The following is a 14,607-nucleotide window of genomic DNA, read 5'->3' as shown; positions in this document are numbered from 1 at the left end:
ACAAGCCAGACTAAAAAATTCTAAAAATTAAAGAGGAGTTCCCGTAAAAAAAAAATAAAAATTAAGTCAGCAACTACAAATACTGCAGCTGCTGACTTTTAATAATCGGACATTTACCTGTCCCAGGGTCCAGTGATGCTCGGCGCTTGGCGCCAGCATTGCAACTGTGGGCACCCGGCTGTGGCTTCACAGCCGGGCACCTACTGCGCATGCACGAGCGGCACCGTGAGTGGCCGCACAGTCACCTGGGACCTGTCAAGTGTCCCAGATGACTGACAGAAGGGAGGGGGCAGAGCTGAGTCCTTCCTGCGCCGAGGGGAAGTGATGTCACCAGCCCAGGCACTGAAGGAGGCAAACTACGAGGGACCCCCTAGCAACAGGCATTTAGAGGTGAGTTAAAAAAAATAAAAACATTTGGAATTTTGTTTTTTTTAGGAATTTTAAGCATTTTTTATTTTTTGTGTGGAACACCACTTTAATTCTGATTTGTTGCTTTGGCTGTTTGCTTTTGTTGATCCATTATAGAAATGGTTTTACCAATATATAATTTGGATCACAAAGGAAAAGTATTGTTGGTAACACTTGTTAAAAAGCATCTGAATTCCAAACTGCTTTGTGCATACAGGCATTCTCCGGGTTACAAAGGACTCCTACTTGTATCACTCTGCGTGCCATATAACGAAAATTTGTTTGTGTTAGTGATAAATAGTTCACCTGAAAACATTAACATTTTTATGCTAATTTAATGCAGGATAATTGATGGAATAACATATTCAGGGGTGATTAAAGAAAAAGAAACAGCAAAGAAACAGTATCAAACTGCCGTTTCAAAGGGTCAGACAGCCGGACTTGTCAGGTAAGTTCCTTACTAACTTATTTATAGTTGTGTGACTTATTTTATGATATGTTTTTATATTTGTTCACATATGGAAACTTGCAGTATTTAATAAGGAGTTCTTATTCTTAAAGTGTCTGTAAAGTCTGTCACCACTGTCATCAAGACAGAAAATTAGAAGAATACCAACATTTTAGAGATTCAATTAGAGGTGAGGGGGCATCTTTAGATGGGGACACCTGTTCTGGTAATAACGGATTAAGACAGGGGTGCTCAACGTTTTGAAGAGCATGGGCCACTTATGTGATTTGGTAACTGGTCGCGGGCCACAAAGAAATGAAATGGTTCAGAATTTTTTTATTTTTTTTTAATAGCTTAATGAAGATTTTAAATAACAATCGGGATCATCATTTTCCGTGGGAACAATACCAGTTTGCTCACTGTTGTTTAATCACAAAAATCACTTTTTTGTATTAACCAGTTCTCGCCCGGCCTATAGCAATTGGTCATAGTGATCACATGATGCAGACAGCCCATCTGTACCATGTGATTAGCTGTGGCCACTAACAGCTAATCACCACAAAAATAACCGACTCGATTTCATTCAGTAAAATGCTCGCTTAGACCCCTTTCACACTTCCGCGCCCATAGCATCGGCGATAAAACGCCACTATTTTTAGCGCTGTTTTACCGTCGGATTTGCAGCGCATTTCGGACGCTTTTACCCCCGCTAGCGGCCCGGAAAAGGTTAAAACCACCCGCAATACGCCGCAATATCGGCATTTTGCCGGCGGTAATGCAGCGCTGCCCCATTGATTTCAAAGGGGAGCAGCGGTGGAGGAGCGGTAAACACACCGCTCCTTCACTGCTCAAAAGAAGCTGCTGGCTGGACTTTTCCTGACGTCCTGCCAGCGCACCGCTCCAGCTTTCCCTCGGGCTTTCACACTGGAATGAATGGAGCAGCAGTTTGAGGGCGGATTGCAGGCGCTATTTCTAACGCTATAGTGCCTGCAAAACGCCCTGGTGTGAAAGGGGTCTTGTAGCAATGCAATTCAATTCTATAAGTCAGTGCTTCTCAACTCCAGTCCTCAAAGTACCCAAACAGATCATGTTTTCAGGCTGTCCATTATTTTGCACAAGTGATTTGATCAGTTTAGGAATTACTACAGCTGTTTCATCTGAGAGAAATCCTGAAAACATGACCTGTTGGGGCGCCTTGAGGACTGAAATTGAGAAACACTGCTATAAGTAATCATAATTAGGGATGAGCCGAACACCCTCCTGTTCGGTTTGCAGCAGAACATGTGAACAGGCAAAAATTTTTGCCAGAACACCGTTAAAGTCTATGGGACAGAAACATGAATAATGAAGTGTTCATTTTATATGCAAGTCATTGCCATAAAAATTGTTTGGGGACCCGGGCCCTACCCCACGGGACATGTATCAATGCAAACTGACGTTTTGTCAGGAGCAGTGATTTATTATTATTAATTTTTTTTAATGCTTAAAAGTGAAACAATAAAAATGAAATATTCCTTTAAATATTGTGCCTGGGGGGAGGGGTGTCTATAATATGCTTGTAAAGTGGTGTATTTTTCCAGTGTTTAGAACTGAACCACAGCAAAATGTCATTTCTGAAGGAAAAATTGTCATTTAAAACTGATCGCGGCTGTAATGAATTGTCGGGTCTCGGCAATATAGATAAAACTCATTGAAAAAAAAGAGCAGGGGATCCCCCCAGTCCATTACCAGGCCTTTTGGGTCAGGTATGAATATAAAGGGGAACCCCGAACCAAAATTAAAAAAATAGTGTGGGGGTACCCCTAAAATCCATACCAGGCCCTTCAGACGGGGTCACCCAGTTCGGAAAACCGGTGACCCCTCCCCCCTTGATGCCACGGGGAAGCCATAGGAAAGTCCCTGTGGTGTCAGAAGGGGCGGGGTCATCCGGGTACGTCACCTCAGCTATATAAGAACTGTCAAAGGCGAAGAAGCGTCACACGGCTGGAGCCTCCCATGGAGGAGGATCGGTTGCGCCTTTTTTTTTTTTTTTCAGTCCGTCAAAGGAGCTATATAAGAAGATAAATGGACATCATGGGACATTTTTATTTTTTAATAAAGGACTTGTCCCAAGCTGTGTCTTTTTTTTTTTAAACATTTTGACACTTTTTGTGAAATGGTAGCCTGGTAACCCCGGTACCATTTCACACCGGGGGTAGGCCAGGATCTGTTGGTTTTTTAAGAGCACGTTATCACAACACTATTATCCCGTAGTTTTTAAAATCAAAGATACAACTATGTTGGTGTCCCTTGTTAATTTTACATTGTATTTGTAAGTGACTAATCCAAAACTGTCATTTGAAGTAAAACACATAACCAAGTATTATTCTACACAAATTTTTTATTTTACATTTAAAAAAGACAACAAATACAATTAGACATGCTATCTGCCAATAGAACTAAAGCAAAAATTGCATTCTATGCATCCAAAAATATAGAAAACATACCAAATCAAATCATTATTCAACCAAAAAATAAAATAAAAGCCTCATGCATGTGTCCTGCTTCTTAATATAGGGGGTCAGCAATACCAAGAGTTGGTGAAAGCAGGGGTCCGTCATCTGGAGATAATTCTGAAAATCATATGGTTTATTCTCCTGGAGCTCCCACAGCAAAGGCATATGACATAATTGGACATGATTAATAAAGAAACTAATTTTTGGTCCAAGAAATCCTCCTCCTCCTGTTCCTGGACTGGACTTGGGTCAAAGCAATAACTCCAAGGCCAATAATAAATAAAACGTTTTCTCCTCCAATTCAGCAATTTGGCTGGTTGAACGGCCATTCAAAAATGAACTGAAAAGCGCAAAATGAAAAGCGCAAAACAACACTCACCAAACTTCTACTAACATGAAATTAGCAGAAGGAACCCAAAGGGTGGCGCCTGACAATTGAATTCCTCTTTATCGGCTTGCAGTACGTCTAATACGTCAGCACGTTCATGTTTGATGGGCGAGAATTGTGTACCGTTTGTATGCAAGACAAAATCCAGGTACACGCCCTTTGGACAAAAGTCGGACGCTTTGTCTGCGGAAAATCCAATCGTGAGTACAAGGCTTAAATGGATTAAAAAGGGATTCCATGGGGGCGTAACCGGATGTGAGCGGCGGCGGACGTTCTCTGTGAGAGCTCCGGGCATCCTACACAGAATCCACCACCATCCTTCCCAGCCAGACCAGATAGGAGCTTCAAATTACCGTGGCCTGATCCCTGGGGTGCCCTGAGGCGATAGGTGCCAGAATCTTTCCTGCTCACTCCTCCTGTCAGCTGTGGGACGATCGCTGCCGGGAGGCTTGCGGCCGCCATCTTGCCGCTCCGGAGGCCCAAGGATACTGGATGAAATAGGCCACATCGGGAGGTAGGGGGTCCCCATCCACCATCCACCTCTGTTGAGCTTCCCCCCTGAGTGCTCCGGTGGTGTGTTTGGGCCTCGGGGGCGAACGGGGGGGCCGCGGACCGCTCCGGCCTAGTGCGGCCTAGTGAGGCCTGTGAATCCCTGGTCTTTCCTGCGGCGGCCGGCCGCGGAGGACCGTCGCGGCCGCGCCGATCCTCGCCTGGGGGTCCGAGCCCACCCTGACCTGCCTCCCCATCGCATGCTGACCTGGCCAGGGCTGCCAAAGCAGGGGCAGAGTCCCATTGAGGTGCCTCAGGCCTAGGGGACTTTCTGCCTGCCCTCACCTCTCCTCTATATCCAGCCCTGCTGTTGTTGTTGCTGCCTGGACTCAGCTGCCACATAGTGTGACCCCGGCCTCCCCTGCTCCCTTCAGCCTTTCTCTCCCATCCTACTGCTGCAACTGCTGGTCTGAGATTGCTGCTGCTAAGTGCTGCTGCTGCTGCTCTGCTGTTTATCTGGTCACCCGACTGCCTCTGTCCATTTGGAACTTTGTCACCTGGGAGAGACTTGGTCTTACACTCCGGTACGTCAGCGACTGCTTTATTACCCATCTCTCCTTCCTCCATGCCGGCGAAGCACAAAACCGCTACCCCGCATTCCAGCAAAAAGCAGCAGCTGGCGCAAGCCGAGCGCCCTACTACCGCCTCAACTGACCGCCTCCACAGTTTGTTAGCTGATTTAAACATGGAGTCGGGGCAGGGGGGCCCTTCTTCCCCAGAGGTCCCAACCTCACACGGCGGTGATCCTACTTGCCATTGAAAACAGTAGATCCTTGCTACTGACCCGTATTGACAAGCTTGCAGAGGAATGTAACTGCATACGGGCGGACCTCCATAAGTTTAGAGGCCGCCTCACGGAATCTGAATCACGCATATCAGCCGCAGAAGACCTGACCGCTAATCATGACCGTCGCATCGAGGCGCTGGAGGGCACTGTTAAAATGCTGGTGGCTAAATCCGATGATGCCGAGAACCGCCTGAGGAGGAACAATGTGCGGGTACTTGGATTGCCAGAAGGTTCCGAGGGAGATCGCCCTGCGGACTTTGCTGAAGCCTACTTTAAAGGCATCCTGGACTTGACTCCTGTCTCACCGACCTACGTGGTGGAACGGGCACATAGGGTTCCGACTGGCCGTCGACCACCTGGGGCGCCATCTAGACCGTTCCTAGTACGGTTCCTTAACTATCGGGATCGGGACCGCATCCTAAGTGAAGCCAGAAAACATCCTAACCTCAAGTATGAAAACGCCGAAATACATCTGTAACCCAACTTCTCAGCGGATCTACAGAAGAAGAGGAAAACCTTCCAGGACATCCGTCGGCGCCTCAGGGAGAAGGGCCTTCCTTACAGTATGCTATATCCGAGCCGGCTACGTGTGGTGCATGCGGGCGCTACAAAGTTCTTTGATTCCCCAGAGGAGGCGGACTCCTGGTTCTCTGCCCTGCGGTAGGGAGTCCCTGTCTGCGATGGTTCCGGGTGCCGAGCTGATGCATGTTTCTGTCCTACGACGGCCTTACTCCTCTACGGTATTACCTCCTATGCTCCTGTTTCGTCCTTTTGGTGTTTTTTTTGCATCCTGCAATAAACGGAGCATTAACGTTTGGAAGACGGTTACACTAGGGGACGCTGTCCCCTCCTCCTCTCCTTTTTTGTTTTTTGATTTTCGATTGTCTTTTTTGTTCTCTTTTTCTTTTGTTCGAGTCTGTCTCCAACTCAAGTACTGTTATCGCATCACCTAGGAGTGGAGGACATAGACCTTCTTGGTTCTACTTGCCCAGCGATTAGTTTTTGGTAACAGACTGTTCCAGTTTTTGTTCGGGGATGAAGCTGACCTACCTCATTGGTTCTGGCGGGTTGGCAGGGGTTGTTTGCTTGCTGCTAAATTTTCATGTGTTAATGCTATATATATACTTGAGTACATGCACTATTTACTATGTGTGGGTGTTGGTTAGCGCATACTGCTATGGGTGTGGCGGGTCGGAGGGTGGGGGGACAGAGCGATTTGCTCTCCCCCTTCATCCGATGGACTGCTCTATTATCTATATATGTATGTACGGGATGGAGCTTAAATTGTTGTCCTGGAATGTGCGTGGCCTAAATAGCCGTTTCAAGAGAGCACTTATGTTTAAGTATTTACAAACGCACAAGCCACACATTCTTTTTCTACAAGAAACCCATCTGACGGGCAGTAGACATTTGGCCCTACGCAGGAGGTGGATGAGGCAGTCCTTTCATGCCACATATTCTAATTATGCCAGAGGTGTGTCCATTCTCCTAAATAGATCACTAAATTGCCAGGTTGAACATGTTATCTCGGACCCGGGGGGTCGGTTTGTCATATTGCTGCTGTCTATTGAAGCCCAGTTGATTGCGATTGTGAACATCTATGTTCCACCCCCTTTTTCGACATCTGTGCTTCACACGATGTATGACAGGCTGGCTCCTCATATGGTAACGAGACTTCTAATAGCGGGTGATTTTAATGGTATTCTGGATAGGACTCTGGATACTTACGGATTCCGGATACGGATTTGGAGCAATGGGCTACGGCCCTGCAGCTCACGGAGGTTTGGAGATGGAAGAATCCACAGGATAAGCGCTTCTCCCACCTGTCTGCGGTCCACCGCTCGGGCTCCAGAATAGACCTGGCCTTTTGCTCTCCGGCTATGCTTCCATTTATAGCCTCGGCAGCATACTTGCCGGTGGGAATCTCAGATCATTCCCCTCTGGAGGTCATTCTGCAGCTTGGGGGGGAGAGGGGCAGGGGTGGCTGGAGACTAGCGACTTGCTGGCTGCGAGATGAGCGGGTGGAGGAGAATATGCGAGGGAAGATTGCTCAATATTGGGACTGTAATGATAATGTGTCCACCCCACAGATCACCTGGGATGCCTTCAAGGCAACTATACGAGGGGATTACATATCGGCCATAAAGGCTGCCAGGGTGGACTGTGCCTCAGAGACTAAGGACCTGGAGTCCACTGTGTGTATGGCAGAGGGGGAGTTTGCGTCGGATCCTTCTCCTGGGGCATATTCCTCCCTGGCACGGGCCCGGAGAGAGCTGTCTCTACACCTATCTAATAAGACGACCTCCTCGGAGTGGTCACTTAGAGCCAGGATATTTGAGTCCGGGGACAAGAATGGGAGGCTTTTGGCCGGTCTGGTGGCTGACCCCAAATTTCAAACGGTTGTACCCATGATACATACTGCGACAGGGGGTGTGACTTCTAGTGACATCCTTAATGAATTTCAAATGTATTTTTCCTCATTGTATGGATCCACCACTGAGCAGTTGTCCCCTGAGCACCTCTCATTTCTTCAGGGTATCTCACTGATGGGTTTGACGGGGGAGGACGTGGCCTTACTAGAAGCAGACATTTCAATCACTGAAATAGAAGCAGCAATCCGCGCCCTACCTCCTAATAAGACGCCGGGCCCTGATGGACTTCCGGGTGACTGGTGCAAAATGTACATGGCTGATTTAGTCCCACGACTCCATAAATTATATGCCCTTTGTTTGGAGACCGGATCTCTACCTGACTCGATGACACAGGCCCACAAAGTTCTGGTACTTAAGTCGGGGAAGGATGCCTCCTATTGTTCGGCATACCGTCCTATATCCCGTCTCAATTATGATTTGAAGATACTAACAAAAGTGTTAGCCACCAGGTTGATGGGAATCCTCCCGTTTTTGGTAAACATAGACCAGACTGGTTTCATGCCAGGGAAGTCAACGGATATCAATATCCGTAGAGTTTTCACTCATTTGCAAATCCCTTCTACGGACCAGGACACCAGGGTTCTTGTGGCCTTAGATCTTGAAAAGGCATTTGACTTAGTGTCCTGGGCCTACATGGAGGAGGTACTCAGATTATATGGCTTTGGCCCCATCTATAGGAAGTGGATTCGACTGTTATACCAGAAACCAAATGCACAAATTAAACTGGGAGGTGTGCTGTCCTCTCCGTTTCCGGTGGAGAGGGGCACCCGACAGGGGTGTCCTCTATCCCCGGCCCTTTTTTCCTTGATGATAGAACCCTTAGCGGTTGCGCTGCGATCCTCGGACGACGTTCGGGGGGTGCGGGTGGGATCCTTGGAGGAAAAGATTGCACTGTACGCTGATGATATTATTCTCTTCCTCCGGGATCCCGGCCCGTCCCTCCGGGCGGCGTTGGAGCTTTTGTCCCGCTTTGCGGATGTGTCCGGCCTGAGGGTTAACTGGGACAAGTCCCAGATCCTGCCAATGGACCCGGGTGCTAGGAGGCTGGCTGACCCCTCACTTCCGCTACAGTGGGCGGGACAAATTAAGTATCTTGGTGTCATCATTTCTCCCAGGGTACAGGATTTTTGTAAACTTAATATTCTTCCCATCCTACAAACCACACAGAATAGGCTCAAAGTGTGGGCCAATCTCCCCCTTACGTTAATAGGTCGAATTAATTTAATTAAAATGAAATTGCTTCCCCCTCTCCTATACGCAATGCGCCATTCTCCAACGTGGATACCCAAAATTCTTTTTCGGCAACTAGACTCACACATCTCCAGTTTCTTGTGGGGCGCCACGCCTCCCCGATTCCGCTTGTCCATACTACAGAGACCTTGGACGCAGGGGGGCCTGGCGTGCCCTAATTTTTTTCTCTACTTCATGGCAGCGATGCTCACGCATGCCCATGGCTGGCTTACCTCGGATGCCACCAACGCAGCTGTTGCCTTGGAGGCCTCCATTGTGGGCTCATTCGAAGCACTGCGGAACGTTTTATTTAGGGGCCCTCGAGCTCCGCATCCTCTCACAGTCTCGATGAGGACGGTGCTGAGGGCGTGGTCTGGGGTGTGTGGCCACCGGCCGACTGGGCCCCGAGTGCTCTCTCCTAATACTCCATTGTGGCTCAATCCCTCTCTACCTGAATTCTACTCTATTCCGGATCCGATTGTGTGGGTGTCGAGGGGCGTTCGGTGTCTACACCACGTTTGTGAGAATGGTGCATTGCTGACATTTGACCAGCTTAAATCTAGGTTTAATTTGCCCAATGTGTACTTCTTCCGATTCCTGCAGCTTCGTCATGCCTTTGGGACTCAGTTTGGTGGTTCGCCCCTGACCTTATACCAGTCTAGTATGGAGTCGCTTCTACGTCAGGAGTCGCTGCTTAAACCATTGTCCATGATCTACAAGGCTTTGCAGCCCTCAGTTCATAGTGGATTGGAAAAACGTAGGGAATTTTGGGTGGCGGAGCTGCCGGGATTGGATGGGGAGGACTGGGAGGATATTTGGGACTCCCCCTTTAGACATTTGATTTCCTCAACAGATCGGCTAATTCAATTTAAAATACTACATAAATTTTATTACACCCCAGGTAGACTTCATAGGATTTACCCTGACTCTTCGTCACAGTGCTGGCGCTGTGGAGCGGATTTGGCGGGGTACATTCATATGATTTGGGCTTGCCCCGTGGTACAACGTTATTGGTCAAGAATACTCTCTTTTATTACTGAGTTGACAACGATCCCTATAGCTCAAACGGCGGAGATGTGTCTGCTTGGGTTGGTGGATGCTTTGGTTCCCTCGCGGGCAGTCCGCACACTGCTGGGGCTGCTACTCTTTTATGCGAGGAAACTTGTTGTGCTTCGGTGGAGGGCCCCTACAGCGACCCTCACCCTGAGTGCATGGAAATCATTATTTAACCTTGCAATACCACTGTACAAAGAAGCATATCTCATCCGGGGTTGCCCTCAGAAGTTTCAGAAGGTTTGGAATATCTGGTTGGAGTCTGAGACAACGATTGAGGAGCGGGACAGCCCTGTTGGGTTATCAACCTAATCTATCCAGTAGACAACTCCTCTGGTAAGCTCTCTCTAGGGTAGCGTTTGGGATGCCTGAGTATCCGGTTGACGCCCACTTGTAGATCTCTGTTGGTAGACTGCCTATAGTGCATCACTATGCTTAATGTTACTTACTGGGACTTACATTACTCCTGTCAATTTTAGCAGCAAGCTATGGGGTTTGGTTGTTGTATGTTCTTTGGGTTAGGCTGATAGTGTTTTAGGTGTTCTGCCTTACCTGTTGTGTTGTATTGTTTGAGCCGGGGAATGCCCCAAGGCTATGTTCTGTACTTTTTTTCTTTTAAAACAAATAAAAAGAATTTATAAAAAAAAAAAAGAGGGATTCCACCCAAAAAAAAATATTAAAAGCCAGCAGCTATAAATACTACAGCTGCTGACTTTTAATAAATGGACACTCACCTGTCCCGGGTTCCAGCGATGCCGGCAGCCGAGGCCGATCGATCGCTCGGCTCTCGGCTGCTGTCGCCACCATTCTAGGTGAGGGAATCAGGAAGTGAAGCGAATCGGCTTCACTTCCCGGTTCCCTACTGCGCATGCGCGAGCCGCACCGTGCAATAGGAAATCTCTGCGCTGTCACTGGGACCCGTGTGTGTCCCAGCAGACAGGGCGGCATTGCAGGAAATGGCGTAGACTCCCACGGGAGTCTATGCCCGGAAGTGGGTGAAAATACCTGTCTTTGACAGGTATCTCCACCCCCCTCCCCCCTGAAAGGTGTCAATTGTGACACCGGATGGGGGGAGGGATCCGATCAGCGGAGGTTCCACTTTAGGGTGGAATCCCGCTTTAAGCAGTGGGTGGATCGTGAGCTCTCAGGCAAACTGGTTGCTTACCCCCCTTGTGTCCTGTCTGGCACAGAGGTGCCCCCAACCTCATTGCGGGACCTAAAGATTGGTCTTTAGCCTGTTGTATACACTAATTTTGTTGTACAACCACTTTGTTCTGGCTGAAGAAAGCTATTTGTTTATCTGTTTTCTAATAAGAGAACTGCTTGCTTTTACCAAACTGGCTGGCTGTCTCTCAAGCTATCTCAGATCACAATATATATAGTATACTTATTAGGTTGAAAGCCCTTTCGTCATCTTCCCTATCTCACCTGCCATTCAGCTATTTGCAAAAGATCAAGCAAACAGTATAGAATTGTCCCTGAACTGTAACATGGTGACACCAACATATGCAGCAGAACTTTAAAAATCAAACTATTCAAAAGCTAGCCATCTTTATCTACTGTAGCACAAATATTACTTTGGCTGGTTTACCTCTGTGATAAAACAACAATCCCTAATAAAAAGATATCTCCTGACTAAAACTGTCAAATGTGGGAACAGTAAACATCACACTTATTTTCTGACAAATAAAACAAATATGAATCCATTGACTGGATGTTTCTACTCTGCTCAGCAGTAGAAAATTGAAGTCAAGGTCCTAGATTTAAGGGAAATTTGCTAAATATAGGCAGTCTTTAAACACTTCAGCCCCGGAAAGGTTTTTGCACCCTTCCTGACCAGCACTCTTTACAATTTTGCACTGCGTCACTTTAACTGACATTTGCGCGGTAAAGCAATGCTGTAGCCAAACTAAATTTGCGTCCTTTTTTTCCCACAAATAGTTTTCTTTTGGTGGTATGTGATCACCTCTGCAGTTTTTATTTTTTGCACTATAAACAAAAAAAGAGCAACACTTTTGAAATGTGCATTCCCTCAGTGTGTTCTAAGTGTATGGAGATAGGACTGACTGGCGAGGAGACCTATCATTGTTACTACTTAGTAGGAACAAACGATAGGTCTCCTCTCCCCTGACAGATCAGGGATTTGTGTGTTTACACACAAAAATCCCCATTCTGGCCCTCGTGCACGCGATCGCTTGTGGGGGCGGCAGCGATCGCACCAGCCGGCCATGCTCATCAGGTCCCCCGCTGTTCAGCAGGCACACTTCTGGTGGCTCTTAAAGGGCACGACGTATCTGTACGGGGCTTTGCGCAGCCATGCCATTCTGCCACAGTATATCTGCGTGAGGCGGTTGGCAAGAGGTTAAAGGAGTTTTAAAGGCAGAAGATTTTTTCTTACTACATTCTATTCTATTCGGTAAGAATATGGTTCTGGTACCTGCTTCAGTTACTCACTGTGGTCCCTGGTAAAGGTGACTGGTCTCTTGGTGGCAAAAGCTTCCCTTCTACCTCCGACTACTGATGAGTTCTTTGGTTGGCAGAACCGTCACTTCTGGTTGGACTGCAATCCTAACCCTGCGCTGCTCTCTCAATTCTGGATAGGCCCTAACACAGCCAAGCAGCCAGATACCCCTCAGGATAGGCCCAATCTCTAGCCTAGCAGCCCAGGGCATACGACACACATCCACCCAGACAGCCATCTAGGTGGCACAGAACATAGATCACCCGACTTCACCTAAATATATAGGCTCTCCCAGTAGGCCAAGGGATTCAAGAAAACCGTGACCATTGGCTGAGATACCCCATATACCCATAACCTGACCTTGGGTTCCCCTTCTCACATCTAGTACACCAAGTCCCCGGCCACCTAGTGGTAGAAAAGTGCAACAAGGCCAAACTTAGGGAGAAATCAATAGATCTCTATCAATCGATCAAGATAACTACTCTTGGCAAGTAAATTTGTGAGGAGCTCCCTGACTAAACCCCAGGGTGCTACATCAGCAAAGATAAGATGACACATAATGCACTCACATGCTCTATGGATGATTGAGAGGATTGTGTATAAGCCTTTCAAAGAATGGCAAGAACTTAGGTCTGTCATGAAAAAGCATGCTATTGGTGTGTTTGTCAACTCCATGTCTACTATAGTTTTGAGGTATCCTCAACTGTAACTAACACGATAAACAGCTTTGTGTACTTGAAACTGTAGCTATTATGTGCTGTTAAAGTGGGTGATCATCCTGTTGTGTTGCCACAACAGCATTGATACACTGCTTAAACTCAAATGTGTCCTGGACAGCAGATACATCTCCCTGATATTTGAATTGTGGTCCCTTTATAGGAGGAAAGTTTTGGAGACTGGTCCTGAAGGGGTTAGCCTTGAAAGGCAATAGGAAGGATCCAGTACCTGTGTCAGGGAAGTAGAGTGAAGAAAGAGGTTTACAAGCAGTGAGTGAATTGCTCTCAGGCAAAATGAGACACTGGTTGTTGGCCCACCTTGTGTCCTGTCTGGTAGTGATGGCCAAACGGTTCGCCCGGCGGTCGTTTCGCGGCGAATTTCGGCTGTTCGCGGTCCGCCCGTTCGGCGGACTATTGGCGCCGTTCGCCCGGCGGACTTCCGCGTTTACTGTGTAAAAGAACTTTGACCTATGATGACACATCCATCATGGGGTACAGGACAGCCAATTGAGACATTACAGCACATGGACACTTGGACATTCCCCCTAACTTATAAATACACCCGATCCGGCAGCCATTTTACATTCTTTCTTCTGTCACTATAGGGAGAGGTTGCTGTGTGGAGCAGGGAGAGATTACAGTGACCCAAATCGCTAGCTATTTGGTACACAAAAGTTATTTTCAGGACTGGTATAGGTGTTAGGTGTATATAGGTTTGCTGTGCTACTGATTGTTGCAGCAGCCTGAGTGTCTTTTGTCAGTTTAGAGAAAGGGACAGGACGGTGTGCTGTAGGGACAGTCAGTTTAGTCATCATCATTAGCTGTTACTATCAGGTCCACAAAAGTGCTATTCCAGTTATTGTTCCAGTAGCCTCTGTTTTGTCAATTTATATAGGGACAGGCAGGAAGCAGTGTTACTATTAGTTCCACAAAGGTTCTTTTCAGGACTGGTATCAGTGGTATGGTAATAGGCTTGTACACGTATAATATTCTTTCTTCCAAATATAGAAAGAATATTATACTTGACTGCTGCCCTTCTGCTGCAGTCTGCTAATCATTCACAACTCACTTGTTCCACAAAGCTCCTTATAAGGACTGGTAACTTGGTCTGTCTAGGGTGCTACAGTACATAGGGTTGAGTGAGGTACAGTCTGCTATTCTATAAGGACTGGTATCGGTCCACAATACATAGGGTTGAGGTGCACTACTGCTGACCGCTGCTCTATACTGCAGCAGTCCTTCATCAGTATAGGGACTGACGTACAGTCTGCTAATCACTCACACACAACCTACTTGGTCCACAAAAGTCCTTATAAGGACTGGTAACTTGGTCTGTCTAGGGTGCTACAGTACATAGGGTTGAGTGAGGTACAGTCTGCTATTCTATAAGGACTGGTATCGGTCCACAATACATAGGGTTGAGGTGCACTACTGCTGACCGCTGCCCTATACTGCAGCAGTCCTTCATCGGTATAAGGACTGAGAGTTTTGTCATAGGGTCATTTAAAAAATGACAGGCAGAGGAAGAGGCAGGCCCTTCTGCAGGGGTGGTAGGGCTAGGGCAGGAGCAACAGGCTTGAGCCAAAGTGGGAAGTTGCAGAAGGTGCGTTCAATTACTTTAAAGGACGCACCAGACTTGG

General features: G+C 47.4%; 1 protein-coding gene across 1 annotated transcript in view; it reads left to right on the top strand.

Annotated features, from left to right (window-relative positions):
* LOC143927810 (inter-alpha-trypsin inhibitor heavy chain H3-like) overlaps positions 1–14,607 on the top strand; it is a 208,280-nt gene that overhangs the window by 26,886 nt on the left and 166,787 nt on the right. Inside the window, exon 4 of the mRNA XM_077452192.1 lies at positions 752–856. Within this exon, the coding sequence (XP_077308318.1) occupies positions 752–856 (105 nt within the window). The remainder of the gene's footprint in view (positions 1–751; positions 857–14,607) is intronic.

Source organism: Lithobates pipiens, unplaced genomic scaffold (genome assembly GCF_037356315.1).
Source record: "Lithobates pipiens isolate NorthernLeopardFrog02 unplaced genomic scaffold, aLitPip1_a1.2 Scaffold_23, whole genome shotgun sequence".
NCBI classification, from domain to species: domain Eukaryota; kingdom Metazoa; phylum Chordata; class Amphibia; order Anura; family Ranidae; genus Lithobates; species Lithobates pipiens.
The sequence above is the reverse complement of the archived record's forward strand: the minus strand, read 5'-3'. Positions and strand labels throughout refer to the sequence as shown.